This window comes from Neovison vison, chromosome 6 (genome assembly GCF_020171115.1).
Source record: "Neovison vison isolate M4711 chromosome 6, ASM_NN_V1, whole genome shotgun sequence".
Taxonomy (NCBI): domain Eukaryota; kingdom Metazoa; phylum Chordata; class Mammalia; order Carnivora; family Mustelidae; genus Neogale; species Neogale vison.
Genome location: NC_058096.1, coordinates 208,052,946 through 208,065,903, shown reverse-complemented (window position 1 = coordinate 208,065,903; position 12,958 = coordinate 208,052,946). Strand labels below are relative to the sequence as shown.

The following is a 12,958-nucleotide window of genomic DNA, read 5'->3' as shown; positions in this document are numbered from 1 at the left end:
CCCAGAACAGGGACTTGGGGAGCAGTGAGGGCCCGTCGCGGCCATGCCCTTCTTTGCAGCTCTCCTTCCCAGGCTCCCCAGGTTCGGGCACTGGGAGCCCAGGGGATAAGGACTTCCAAGTGTTAAAACAGAAAGAGCTCCTGCAACCTCTCTCTGACGCTTCCAGTTGGCGAACGGAAGAAGAATTAGGCACAAACAAGTCAGCGGCAAGAGAGAGCGTAGGGCACAACAGTTGACAAGACCGAAGCCCCCGAGCAACTCCTCCGTCTCACTTTTATTAGATCGAAACAATAACCCACAGAAGAGCCGATGAAGGTCAAACATCAGTCACCTGTCTTGTGGACAAACAAGAAGAAGGGTAAAGTTTATAGTTAACCAAGCACGTTCAAAGGGCTCCTCTAAGTAACAACAGGCGCTTTGGGGAGGAGGAAGGAGCGACAATGGAAAAGGGAAGCAGGGGGTGTTCCTTTCCGCCCTGAGCAGGCCGGGCGGTTCCCAGCTGCTCGGCTTCCAGGAAGCAGGCGGCATTCTGCCCTGAGCGAGCTGGGCATCCCCAGCTGCCCAACTTCATGGCCCTCTATCGTCCTTTCCCCCAAATACCTGATGCCAGTATGTGTTTTTCTTAAGGCCGTATCTAAATGTGCTTGGTAACTAGTAAAATCCTCCGGGGGTTCTAATTTAAGGAATACATTGTTCTGAGGGGCAGTTGCATCTCTCCATCATTTCCAGAGGCTTCTGAGGTAAACAATGTATTCCGGGTTACAGGCAAGTTATCTGCTGATCCGATCCAGAGTCCGGAGCTTTCCCTTGGTCATATTTTATTGGATGAAACCATGCATTCCGTGTCTTCGGAAATTCCCCGTGGAGGAGGCTAGCGCTCGCTAGTCCACTGAACTGGAAGCCGGATTCAACTGACCTTTGTCTTTGAGGCAAAGACCTGGTCCACTGGCCCAGGTCATGTACACAAAGGCGGGTCCCAGCCCTTGTTCTTTAAAGTAGGAGACCTCATGTCCTGCTGCAGACCTGTCAGAGCCTCCCAGAGATCCTGAGGTACAGCTGTCCACACAGTGTACCATGAATCAGGACATGGAGCTATGGAAGCAAGTGTTCCAGGAATTAATCCAGGAAGTGAAGCCATGGCACAAATGGACCCTGACAGAAGACAAAGACCTTCTTCCCAACAGCCTGGAGCCGGGGTGGTCACAGTACCAGCAGTGGGCCTTTGCCAGGTGAGTGGGGAATGGGATGGTACATATTCCAGAAAATTCTTATTTTTTCATTACCGTGTATCCTTGCTCCTTTTCTTGTTCTATCCCGTGCTTGCACATTGAAGACTACAGGAAATACGGTGCCTATCATCCAGAAGTTTTAGCTTTATTTCAGCGAATCCCAAACAGTAGCAGGACTGGGCACCAGTGTTGGCTGCATCGGGGTGGAGGGAGGAGCTGCAGGACAGCTGGGTGGGCAAAGTTCCCCACCTGTGCTCCCTGTCTCCTGGGGACCTGGGGCTGTCTATGGAGCCCAGGAGGGAGAGGCCCCGCAGACTGAGGAGGCCCTTCCAGGAGAGGGCAGAGGTTAGCGTAGCTGAGCAATATGCAGAAACCTTGCCCCCTCTTCTCTGGGCTGATGAATCCTTTTAAACCAAGACTCTTGGGGGCGCCTGGGTGGCTCAGCCATTAGTTAGGCGTCTGCCTTCGCCTCAGGTCCTGATCCCAGAGTCCTGGGATCCAGCCCTGCATCAGGCTCCCTGCTCAGTGGGAACCTGCTTCTCCCTCTCCCTTGGCTTGTGCACTCTCTCTCTCTCTCTGAAATGAATAAATAAAATCCTAAAACAAACAAACAAAAAAATAATCCAAGATGCTTGGAACTCATTCAAAGCCTTACCCTGTTTTCCCTAGGTGAGGAAGCAGAGTTCCAAGGGTCAGGGGGTGGGGCTGCCCCTGCAAAGAGGGTAAGGGCCTGAGACTTGGTGTCTGCCCATTGCCCTCCTCTCTGGGGGAGGGTCTGGGCAGAGGAAGCAGAGCTCTCCTCTCCTTGTGGCCCACAGCTTTCCCAGGCCAGGAGCTGGCACCAGGAACATCCAAGCAAAATCTCAGCCCCGCCCCCACCCCCCACCCTGCTTTTTTTGGAGAACCTTGAACTCTGAGCTGGCACATGAACAGAGCAATAAGACCCAGAGACGGAGGGTTGGGGACAGCAGCTCAGGAGAGCAGAGGCCCCCTGTGCACAACCAACTCTGAATAGCCCCAACAATGTCATCTGTCTCATGGTGGTCAGAGCCTCTTGTCCTCTTCCCTTCATTTCATGGCCATGCTCACTCTGTGAGGTGTGGCTGGAATCAAGACACAAGAAGGAAATCTTGACTGGCTCATTCTTCCCAGCTCCCTCCAATTCACTCTCCCATGATAGGTGAGGCTTGGCTGCTAGAACAGAGAGACCTTGATATATCAGTGTTTTTGACCTAACACACTGTCCCCAGGTGAGGAAGAGGAGTTGGAGGGTTTTTCAAGAGCTTCCAGATTTGCCAGATTTGGAAGTAGCACATGTCATGGCCCGCATCCCATTGAGCAACCAGTCATATTGCCCACCCTAACTGTGAGGGGATTGGGAAGCAGACGGGAGTGCGTGGATAATTTAGTGAGCAGGAATTGTCCCTGCCATTCTGCAATTTCTGCCTCTCCCATGATTCCTGTCCTCGGTGCAGCCATGTCCTTGTGTGCCTTCTTCCCCTCTCTCCGTCTATCCTGTATTTGTCCAAATATCTGAGCTCAGGAAATCGCCCTCTTCCCTGCAGAGAAGGGAAGGTGTGAGGCCTGGTGCACACAGAATATGAGGTTTTCCAGGCTACCTTGAGCAATGAACTGGGTAGGAGGGGGAACAAGAAGAGAGAGAGCTGGACACTGTGATCTCCCTATCATACTGACAGATTGGAGGCCCCTGGGCAACAGGGCAAAGCAATGCTTTTCCTCCAGACAGTAGACCCTCCTTGATCTGTGGGTCTACGACATACTGTCCTAGTCTGTTTTGGGGGGGGGGGGAATGTTATAAAACATAAAGTAAAGTAAATTAAAATAAGATAAACACCAGACTAAACACAACAGACACAGCAGAAATGTATTGCTCACTGTTCAAGAGGCTGGAAGTCCAAGATCAGGGTGCCGTCTGGTCTGGTGAGAGTCCTCTTCCGGTTTGTGGACGGACTTCTGTATCCTCACATGGTGGCAGGAACTGGGGAGCTCTATGGGGTCTGTGTGATACGGGCACTAATCACATCCACATGGGCTCCACCCTCATGACCTAATCACCTCCCAAAGGCCTTCTAACATCATCACCTTTGGGGCTTCGGGTTCCGACCTGTGGATTTGTGGGGAGACACCAACTTTCAGACAGTAGCACCTACCACCACCCACTTGTGCCATCTGTGGGTTTCAGTTCAGAGCTATTGGGGGCTAGTTTAATAGCTACTGTTGCACCCATAGCCTCTGACCCACTTCAGTCCACATTTGAAGCAGCCTTGGTTTGGGTTCAGGAGCCCAGAGGTCTGGTCCTGCTTCTTACACCCACCAAGTCTCTGCACATGATGGGTTCCAGCATGCACCTCCTCTCTAGCCCCATCGTGTCAGATTTAGAAGGCCCCTTCCAGCACCAAGAGCTTGTGGTCTGCTATTTTCATGACAGACACCTGTGGATCCCAGGGCATGTTGGTGGCACAGTGGAGATAGGAACGAGGGGCTCGCTAACATCTTCCCCACCAACCTCAACCCCAGACGAGTCATGTCTCTATTGTTGGGCGCCCCTTCCTCCCTCTGACCCAGCCCACAGCTCGGCCATCCTGGGCCAAGCTGAGGGTCTTGTCTCCTGTCCCTACAGGTTCCAGTGTTCCTTGTGCTCTCGCAGTTGGGCCTCTTCTCAAGTTCAGGTTGTTTTCCACATGCACAAGACTGGGGGGAAACCCAGGGGCAACGTGAAGATGAGGGTCTTTGCCCAGAGATGTCAGAAGTGCCATCAGTCTCCATTTGAGGTTCCTGAGTTCACAAAAGAGAACATCTCCAGGATCCTGAACAACCTGGTATTCCGAATTCTGAAGAAATGCTACAGAGAAGGATTTAAGCCGATGGAGGAGATCCCTACCATTAGGGAAATCACTCTTGAAGGGCCGCATGACAGTAACAACTGCGAGGCATGTCTGCAGGGCTTCTGTGCCCAGAGTGGCTTCAGTGAGGCCGTGCAGTCACCAGTGTCCCCATCACTCCCTGCCATAAGCTCACCTCCTCTTGAGACCACCATTCCCATGCCCTTTCCCAGTAGAAGTGACACCACAGTGGACACAGTGAAGGGGAACATCACCGCGGATGCAGTGAAGAGGAACATCACCATGGACGCAGTGAAAAGGAACATCACCGCGGACACAGTGAGGGGGAATATCCCCGTGGACACAGTGAAGAGGAACATCACCACGGATGCAGTGAGGGGGAATATCACTGCAGATGCAGTGAAGAGGAACAGCACCGCGGACGCAGTGAAGAGGAACAGCACCGCGGACACAGTGAAAAGGAACATCACTGCGGACACAGTGAGGGGGAATATCCCCGCGGACACAGTGAAGAGGAACATCACCGCGGACACAGTGAAAAGGAACAACACCGCCGACACAGTGAGGGGGAATATCCCCGCGGACACAGTGAAGAGGAACATCACCGCGGACACGGTGAAAAGGAACATCACCGCCGACACAGTGAGGGGGAATATCCCCGCGTACACAGTGAAGAGGAACATCACCGCGGACACAGTGAGGGGGAACATCACCGTGGACGCAGTGAAGAGGAACATCACCACCGACACAGTGAGGGGGAACATCACCACCGACACAGTGAGGGGGAACATCACCACCGACACAGTGAGGGGGAACTCCACAGTGGACATAGAGAAGTGGAACGCCATAGCAAACAAAGGGAAGGCTTTACCCCAATCTTGGCATCCTGGGTCCAGGGAGGCTGCAATCCTCCCCACCCACTGGAGCCCGAGAGCAAACACCCAACACGATGTGGAGACGAGAATCCACGTCAGTACCCGTAGCGAGGTGTTCTATCCCCACACAGCCCCGAATCCCAGGCGCAAGAACCTGAATGTTTGCTGCTGTTTTTTCATTCTGATTATTGTCGTGGTGATTGTCGTAGAGAGCATTCAGTGGACCTCCACATGATGCCAAGTTCAAAGTCATGCAGTATGATCCCACGGATAGGAAATATCCAGAAAAGGTAAATCCAGAGACAGGAAGTAGCGTGGTGACTGCCAGGGGCTGTGCAGAAAGGGATTAATCTTTATGGGGCTTTTGGGGGAGAGAAGGTGTGTGGTGATGAAAATGTTTGGCACGAGACAGAGGGGGTCGTTGTACAACACAGTGAATGCAGTAAACACCATTGAATTGTTCATTTTAAATGGTTGATTTCATGTGATTTTTTTTTAAGGGTTAATGTTAATTTCAATTCAATTCTATCGTGCCTAAGGGATGCTGAAATTCTGCTCATTCTCTGGAGAACTGAGACCAAAGCCTTTATGGCTCACGGAACCATTTGGAAATTTCATGAGACCTGTGGACCCTCTCTCCCCAGAAAAGCTTGCACAGACCCGGGGAGGTCAGCAGGTGGAGGCACTTGCAGCGTTTTCCCTGGGCTGAAAGCCTGGGTCTCAAAACAGTGTTCTCCGCAGCAGGGTCCACGCAGTTCAGGGCTGGGGCAGGACCCACATGGGGGAGACAGCCTTCAAACTCTGGTTCGTTTCTTTGGACTTTACTATTCTTTGTTGCATGGTTTATAACAAGCGTTACTGTACTAGTAGAATGGGATTGTGACACAATGTGTAACTAAATAAACATACACCATCTGGAAAGTCATCTCACTGACTTTTCACTGACTTTTTCATTTTCAGAATTGAAACTTTATCCTCATTAAACAGCTCACATTTTTCCCTCCCCCTTGTCCCTACTAATGCCCACTCTTCTTTCTCTATGAATAGGTCTACCCTGAGGACCTCATAGAGGTGGACTCATACAATATTTGTCTTCTTGTCACTAGTTTATATGACTTAGCATAATGTCCTCAAGTTTCATTCATGTTTTAGCATGTGACGGGATTTCCTTCCTTTTGAAGGCTGAATAACATTCATATATATATATATATATATATATATATATATATATATATATATCACATTTTGTCTACCCACCTGTAGACATCTGGGAGGCTTCCAGCTCTTGGCCATTGTGACGAGCAGTGCTAGGAACATGGGTGTCAAAAGCTCTTTGAGACCCTCCTTTCAAAATACTCAGACCTGGAATTGTTGATTCTACTTTAAATTTTCAGAGGAACTGCCATGCTATTTTCCATAGCAATTGCATCATCTTACATTCCCACCAACAGGGACAAGGGTTCCAATTTCTCCATATCCTCACCAATAATTATTTTCTGGGATTTATTTTGTTTTGGTTTTGGTTTTGATTTTTAATAATAGCTACACCTAAGGATGAGGTGATATCTCACTGTATCTTCGATTTAGATTTCTAGAAAATGCAATTTTCTATGATGCATGATACCTCTTTCGAGGCAATATCAAAAATAATATTTGTGCATCTCAGCATAGATGGAAGTATCGGGAACACAACAGAAATGTGTGGGTCAGTTCTTCACAAACTCACTATTCATTTTGAAATATTTGGGCACAGTCTACCTATTTAGCAAACTCCAGAAGCTTAACATGTAATAGTAGACAAGACAGTTACAAACACATGCCTAAGGAACAAGCATGTCCAGCGCCCATACGGAGCTGGAAGCTGAGTGACCAGTGAGGTAGGGAGGAAATGCTGAGTAGTTAATATAAAAAGGGGTTCTTAGTGGAAGGCAAGTCATAAAATGTTAAAGATGGGATCAGCCTTAAAAATCGTCTTCTGGGGGCACCTGGGTGGCTCAGTGGGTTATAGCCTCTGCTTTGGACTCAGGTCATGATCTCAGGGTCCTGGGATCGAGCCCCGCATCGGGCTCTCTGCTCAGCGGGGAGCCTGCTTCCTCCTCTCTCTCTGCCTGCCTCTCTACCTACTTGTGATGTCTGTCAAGTAAATAAATAAAATCTTAAAAAAAAAATCGTCTTCTGCTACTCTATATTTTACAGGTGGGTAAAAGGCGAAGTGATTTTCCCAAGATTATGTGGTGTGTTAGTAAAAGAGCTGGCCTTGCTATCCCAGCTCCCTGAGTCCCAGGGCTGATAAGCTTAAAGAAGAGACTGGAATGTGCGTGCATGTATGCACGTTTACACAATAAAGACACAGCAGATAGAGGAAGATGCAAAACATCTGCCAATATCCCCAGAAAGACTCTGTGGAATTCAAAGATAGGCTGGGATGGGTGGAACGATTTGGAGTGTATCAATAAGGAAAACAAACTAGAGAAGAAAATTTAGATCATTAGGACATGAAGGGAAGCAGGTGTTGAACGATCTGTGAACTCACTGAAGACTAGTGCCAAGAACTTTAATTTTAGGAAAGAAATGGAAAGTTCTTTAAAATTCCAAGAAGTGTTATTACATGATCAAAAGTTACTCTGGTAACACATACTGCTACCGACAAGGAGGGTGGGAAAGGCTAGGCAGCGTGCTGTCCCTATGAATCAGGACTCAGGAAATGGGAATTATGTAAACCTACACCCGCCACAACACAGCATCTCTGAGCATGTTTCCTTCCCATTCAGGAGTAGTGAGAGATTCAAGAGATGCACTGAGGCAGGAAGGAAGGGAGGCAAAGAAGGAAAAGACAGGAACTGATTTCTGCAGCTTACTGTTAGCCATTATCATTAAGTTACTCTAAACTTGGGGCACCTGGGTGGCTCAGTGGGTTAACCCTCTGCCTTCAGCTCCGGTCATGATCCTGGGGTCCTGGGATCGAGCCCCACATCAGGCTCTCTGCTTGGCGGGGAGCCTGCTTCCTCCTCTCTCTGCCTGCCTCTGCCTACTTGTGGTCTCTCTCTCTGTCAAATAAATAAATAAAATCTTAAAAAAAAAAAAAAGTTACTCTAAACTGGTGTTTGGCAAGCGCACTTCTTGGTCATTCTAGAAACCTCCAGTCAAGAAATGTGGTGTGGTTCTTGCTGGTGATTAAAATGCACTACTCGATGATTTCACCTAAGTGTCTCTGCCCCTCAATATCAGACGTCTGAAAAATGGGTGTAATAATAAGCTTTTGGAACCAGAACCTTTTTCTCCTAGGAATTACATTTTATTCTTTTATTCATATTGCTTTAATGCTCATACATATATCCCACTATAGAAATTCCTTTCCCAAATTATGAATCAGTCCCTATGTACCACGTAAAATTTTCAAATATCTATGATATTGCCACTAGGATGCCTTATAATCTTGCTGCATTTTTACACATACATGAATAAATTAAACATTAACTCTACACATATTATATTCAAATAATATATTGGTATGGGATATTATATGACATGAAATAATTATGTATCGGTGCAATACTTTTTCCTTTGATTAGGAAGGAAATGTAGCACCAATACAGAGTTTTTGCATAAAAGACTGGTTTCATTAAAATAAATTTTACATAGGTCATGGACAACTTATGTGAAAGTCCCATTTGCCCCTTTTTAAGATTCATTTTCCATTTGGCTAAATATAATGTATACATTGGCATGAAATGAAATTTCAAAATCATTTAAGTAATACAACTAATAAATTTCAATGCCATTTTTGAAGACTTGAAAGAATACAAGTGTTTGAGGTTCAGTTGAAGTGATTTCTCATCTTCCCACTCTTTTCATCTCTTAACCTACTTCTCAGAGTTTGTTTATAACTTGAGGCAATCCTCTGCTGAAGCACTACCATATGGTTTTAGAATGCTCTGCTTGGTTTGCATCTGCTGAGGACAAAACACTGGGAATTATGATTAAATCTACCAAGACAAAATATGAAGGGTGTCAACAGTGGCCCCTTTGGGGCAGATTGTTGTTCAGAAAAAAGAAAAAAAAAACACCCTTCGTTTCTTCCCCCAAAACCCAACTGTCTGGACTTATGTGTCCAATATGGCACCCCCCTGTGGCAATCCAAATTTAAATTTAATTAAAAATCCTTAATTAGGGGCACCTGGGTGGCTCAGTGGGTTAAAGCCTCTGCCTTCGGCTCAGGTCATGATCCCGGGGTCCTGAGATCGAGCCCCGCATCGGGCTCTCCGCTCACCAGGGAGCCTGCTTCCCTTCCTCTCTCTCTCTCTGCCTGCCTCTCTTGTGATCTCTGTCTGTCAAATAAATAAATAAAATCTAAAAAAAAAAAACCACCTTAATTAATTAAAAGTTCTTCAGTTATATCAGTCATTATCCAGTTAGTCAAAAAGCCTGTGTGTCTGATGGTCACTACATTTGGACAGTGCAGATACAGAACATTTTCATCACTGCAGAACATTCTACTGGATGGCACTGAATTAGACCATGTGGGAGTCAATTCATATAGGAATAAATGTGAATATATGCACTTTTTCTTTCTTAATCACAGAAGCTGTTTGTTAAGACTTATCTTCTACTTACAGTCCTGTTTCCTCTAGCCTAAAACAGTGGTATAAAAATAAATATTTGTACAATTTCTCTCCAAATCAGATGATATGACGTAGGAGTCCAAAGCCCTATCTCTGCCAACAAAAAATAGTCTCATGAGCTCCCTGTGGGCTGCAGCATGATGGCCTGGGCAGAGCCTCCTGTGGCACCTGTCAGGAAGCTTTGCTAGGGCGTCCTCACTGGTACAGACTAGTCATCCCTGCTACCTTCCACAGCCACCTTGGAGGAGGGGTTCCTGAGGGTGCTGTCTCTGCTCCCTGTTCTAAGGTGCGTCCTGAGACCCATGAAGTACCCACTCAGGATAAGAAGACCATCCATGTAGATCATGTAAGTCTTCCCAGGACCAGCCAGGACCACAATGCCTCTGTGAGGACCACCAGTGCACCATCTGAGTGTCCTGTGCCCAATACAAGAGCAGACAATCCAGTCCTTCTTTCTACCTTCAATGCCCAAATTATACTTAAAGTGTTTCCTAAGACCCTACACTTAGAAAATACAATTAAAACATATGAAAATAGCAGTTTGTATTAACCCAAGGGAAGCTTTTCTCAGTAAAAGAAATAATTCATTAAAACTCTTTCAAAATAAAATCTCATTTGGCTAGTCCCATATAAATGCTCTTTTTACAACCCCTTTATCCCTGGATTCCTAAAAACAGTGCAATCAACTTCAGATTTTGGTCTCTAGGTTTTAATTTAAAAAAATAACACATTTTCTAAAATATTAAAGGTGCATTATTTGGGGGAAAAAAGTATATGTAAATGAACCTTTATATATAAACCCATTTATCAATTCTCCAGTCCACTGAGAGAAGTATTCACAAATGTGAAATCTGAAAATCATTTTTCCTAACTAGGACTGTGGTTTCTAGACTTTGTCCTGAAGCGCAAACCATTATTCCAGACACCAAGATTTATAGCTCGGCAGCACAGGGAGATTCTGCAGTCTTCTGATGGATGGTATCAAAGCTGAAGGCTAAAAGATACTTTGGTGGTATAGCTGGGAACAGATTCTGTAACAAAAGAAACAAAGATACTCAACCATTCCCCATTTTACCACAAAGTATAGCTACAAACCATTGCTCATGTTAACCAACAAATTACTATCCTTCCCAGGTTAAAGTATGGACGTGAATGGATTTATCTATCACCATTAAGTCAGCTTTCACAAATGTTTAGTCATGCTTTAGAAATATTTAGATCTGGGGCACCTGGGTTCATCAGATCATGGTCTCGGGGTCCAGGGATCAAGCCCTGAATCCGGCTCACTGCTCAGCGGGGAACCTGCTTCTCCCTCTAGCTCTACTGGTTCCCCTGCTTGTGCTATCCCACTCTCTCAATCAAGTAAATAAATAAAATCTTAAAAAAGGGGGGGGGGGTGGCTGGGTGGCTTAGTGGGTTGAAGCCTCTGCCTTCAGCTCAGGTCATGATCCCGGGGTCCGGAAATCGAGCCCAGCATCAGGCTCTCTGCTCGGTAGGGAGCCTGCTTCCCCGCCTCTCTCTCTCTGCCTGCCTCTCTGTCTACTTGTGATCTCTGTCTGTCAAATAAATAAAATCTTTAAAAAAAAAAAAAAAGAAGAAGAAATATTTAGATAGAATTATTAACCCTCATTCTTTTGCAATCTTTCCAACAAACTGACACAGCTACATCAGAATCTGAGAAACTGTATAACCCTAAAAATAATAAAAATTGACTAAAAACAGAAATAGATGGCCAAGTACCTGAGATAGCAGGTAAGACCCCAGGAGGAAGGGGAAAAGGTTTATAAGCAAAGTTTGCACTATTCCTAAACTGAGCATGATCTTAGTAAGTACCCTTTTACTCAGTCTTGCTCTTCCCACTGGTTACTGCCCACTCTCCCTTCATAGCCAAATTTTGTCAAAGGATGGTCTATACCAGTGCCTCTCAAGGTGAGGCTCCCAGACCCAAGGCACCAACATCACCCAGGACCTTCTTAGAAATGCACATTCTTGGTCCTACCCCCGAGCTGCTGAGTCAAAATCTCTGAGGGTGGGGCCTGCAAGTGATTCTTAGGGTCGCTAATGCTTGAGGACCAGCAAAGGGTTTCACTTGCTCATCATTCTTATATCACATGATTTTGGAGGTCAGCGTAACTCACTAAAGCTACTTTTTTTCCCCTTAGCTATGGATTCTGGTTAAAACCAGCTGTGTACATTGAAAAGAAATAAAATAAAATGAAATGAAATAAAATAAAATAAAAATAAATAAACAGCTGAGTATTGGCAATATCATATGAACCAATATGAATATATGGAAGACAGAATTACAATTATTTAGAAATAAGTGAATGAATTCAAAAGCTACTATCACTAAAGTTAACCTTACAAAGCAAATTATTTTATCACTGACCAAAGCTAACTACCTATTTTCTCTAATTCTTTCGTGTATTTTTGAATAATAACTCAAAAATGTAATTATGAATAAATCTATAAAATACAACAATAAAGGTTTTCACAAGAGGAAACTTGTGCAACCCAAAAATAAATTTTGACAAATAAATGGTTCTGCTATTTGTTTCATGTTTCATATAAATTTCTCATTTATTTCACACTATTTCAGCTTTCAAGATTGGGGATAGCCAAATGGATTAGAGGTAACTGCAGAGAAATTTAATAATTTAGTTGAAAAAAAATTTTAATTTGCCAAATAAATGGTATTTTTCATTCGTCTCATGAAACCCCTGAATATCTTAATGTGACCAATCATCCTTAGTCTATGAATGGGCAGCCATACCAAGGAAGGAGGTGGTGATTAGAAGAACAAAGGGTGACTTATGCCTTCTTCCTGTGTTTGTGTACTTGCAGCTGAAGGAAGGGCTTCTACCTTCTAGAACGCTTAGGAAACAGCCCCTGGGGAAATCCCTTCCCACCCTTTCCTGAGTCCTGTGACCTATCTGTGCTTCTCTGTATTATCACCACCCTGTGGAAAACCAAAGCTAAAGGGATCTAGGCACTGGTCTGCCACCGTTTTTTCCTTCGGTAATTTTTCATACAAGTGGACCTTGATTTATGTAAGAAACACCTTTTTCTAAAGTTGAATTTAAATGGATTTTGAAATGGAATCTTATTTTCCCATTAACTGAGATACTCTTTTGTCAATGCCATTTTGTTAAAAACTCATGTATAGTTAGTAAGGCAACGTCTCAAGCGTAGGTTTCCAGGCCTCTCCGTCAAATAGCTGATGATGTATCAAGTATTCAAGTACACTAGAAAAAATTTGATATTTAAAGAAAAAATTATGTGTGTATATACATATATAATATATTTTACATATAATATGTAATTATATAAATGTATATAAATATTATAAATTATATAAATATATAATT

At 45.0% G+C, this 12,958-nt stretch overlaps 2 protein-coding genes across 10 annotated transcripts in view; one reads left to right on the top strand and one right to left on the bottom strand.

The window, feature by feature from the left end:
* The first annotated feature begins 528 nt into the window (after positions 1 to 528).
* Positions 529 to 5,893, top strand: RTP3 (receptor transporter protein 3). The gene is made up of 2 exons (XM_044255291.1): positions 529 to 1,229; positions 3,871 to 5,893. The coding sequence occupies exons 1-2, from the start codon at positions 1,075 to 1,077 to the stop codon at positions 5,201 to 5,203; spliced, it is 1,488 nt and encodes a 495-aa protein (XP_044111226.1). The 5' UTR covers positions 529 to 1,074; the 3' UTR covers positions 5,204 to 5,893.
* A 3,411-nt stretch (positions 5,894 to 9,304) lies between these two features.
* Positions 9,305 to 12,958, bottom strand: part of LRRC2 (leucine rich repeat containing 2) — a 48,390-nt gene continuing 44,736 nt past the window's right edge. For all 9 annotated transcript variants that reach the window (XM_044253720.1, XM_044253724.1, XM_044253723.1 and 6 more), the window contains one exon: positions 9,305 to 10,621. In XM_044253720.1, coding sequence (XP_044109655.1) covers positions 10,572 to 10,621 — 50 coding nt within the window. In that variant the 3' untranslated portion in view covers positions 9,305 to 10,571. The remainder of the gene's footprint in view (positions 10,622 to 12,958) is intronic.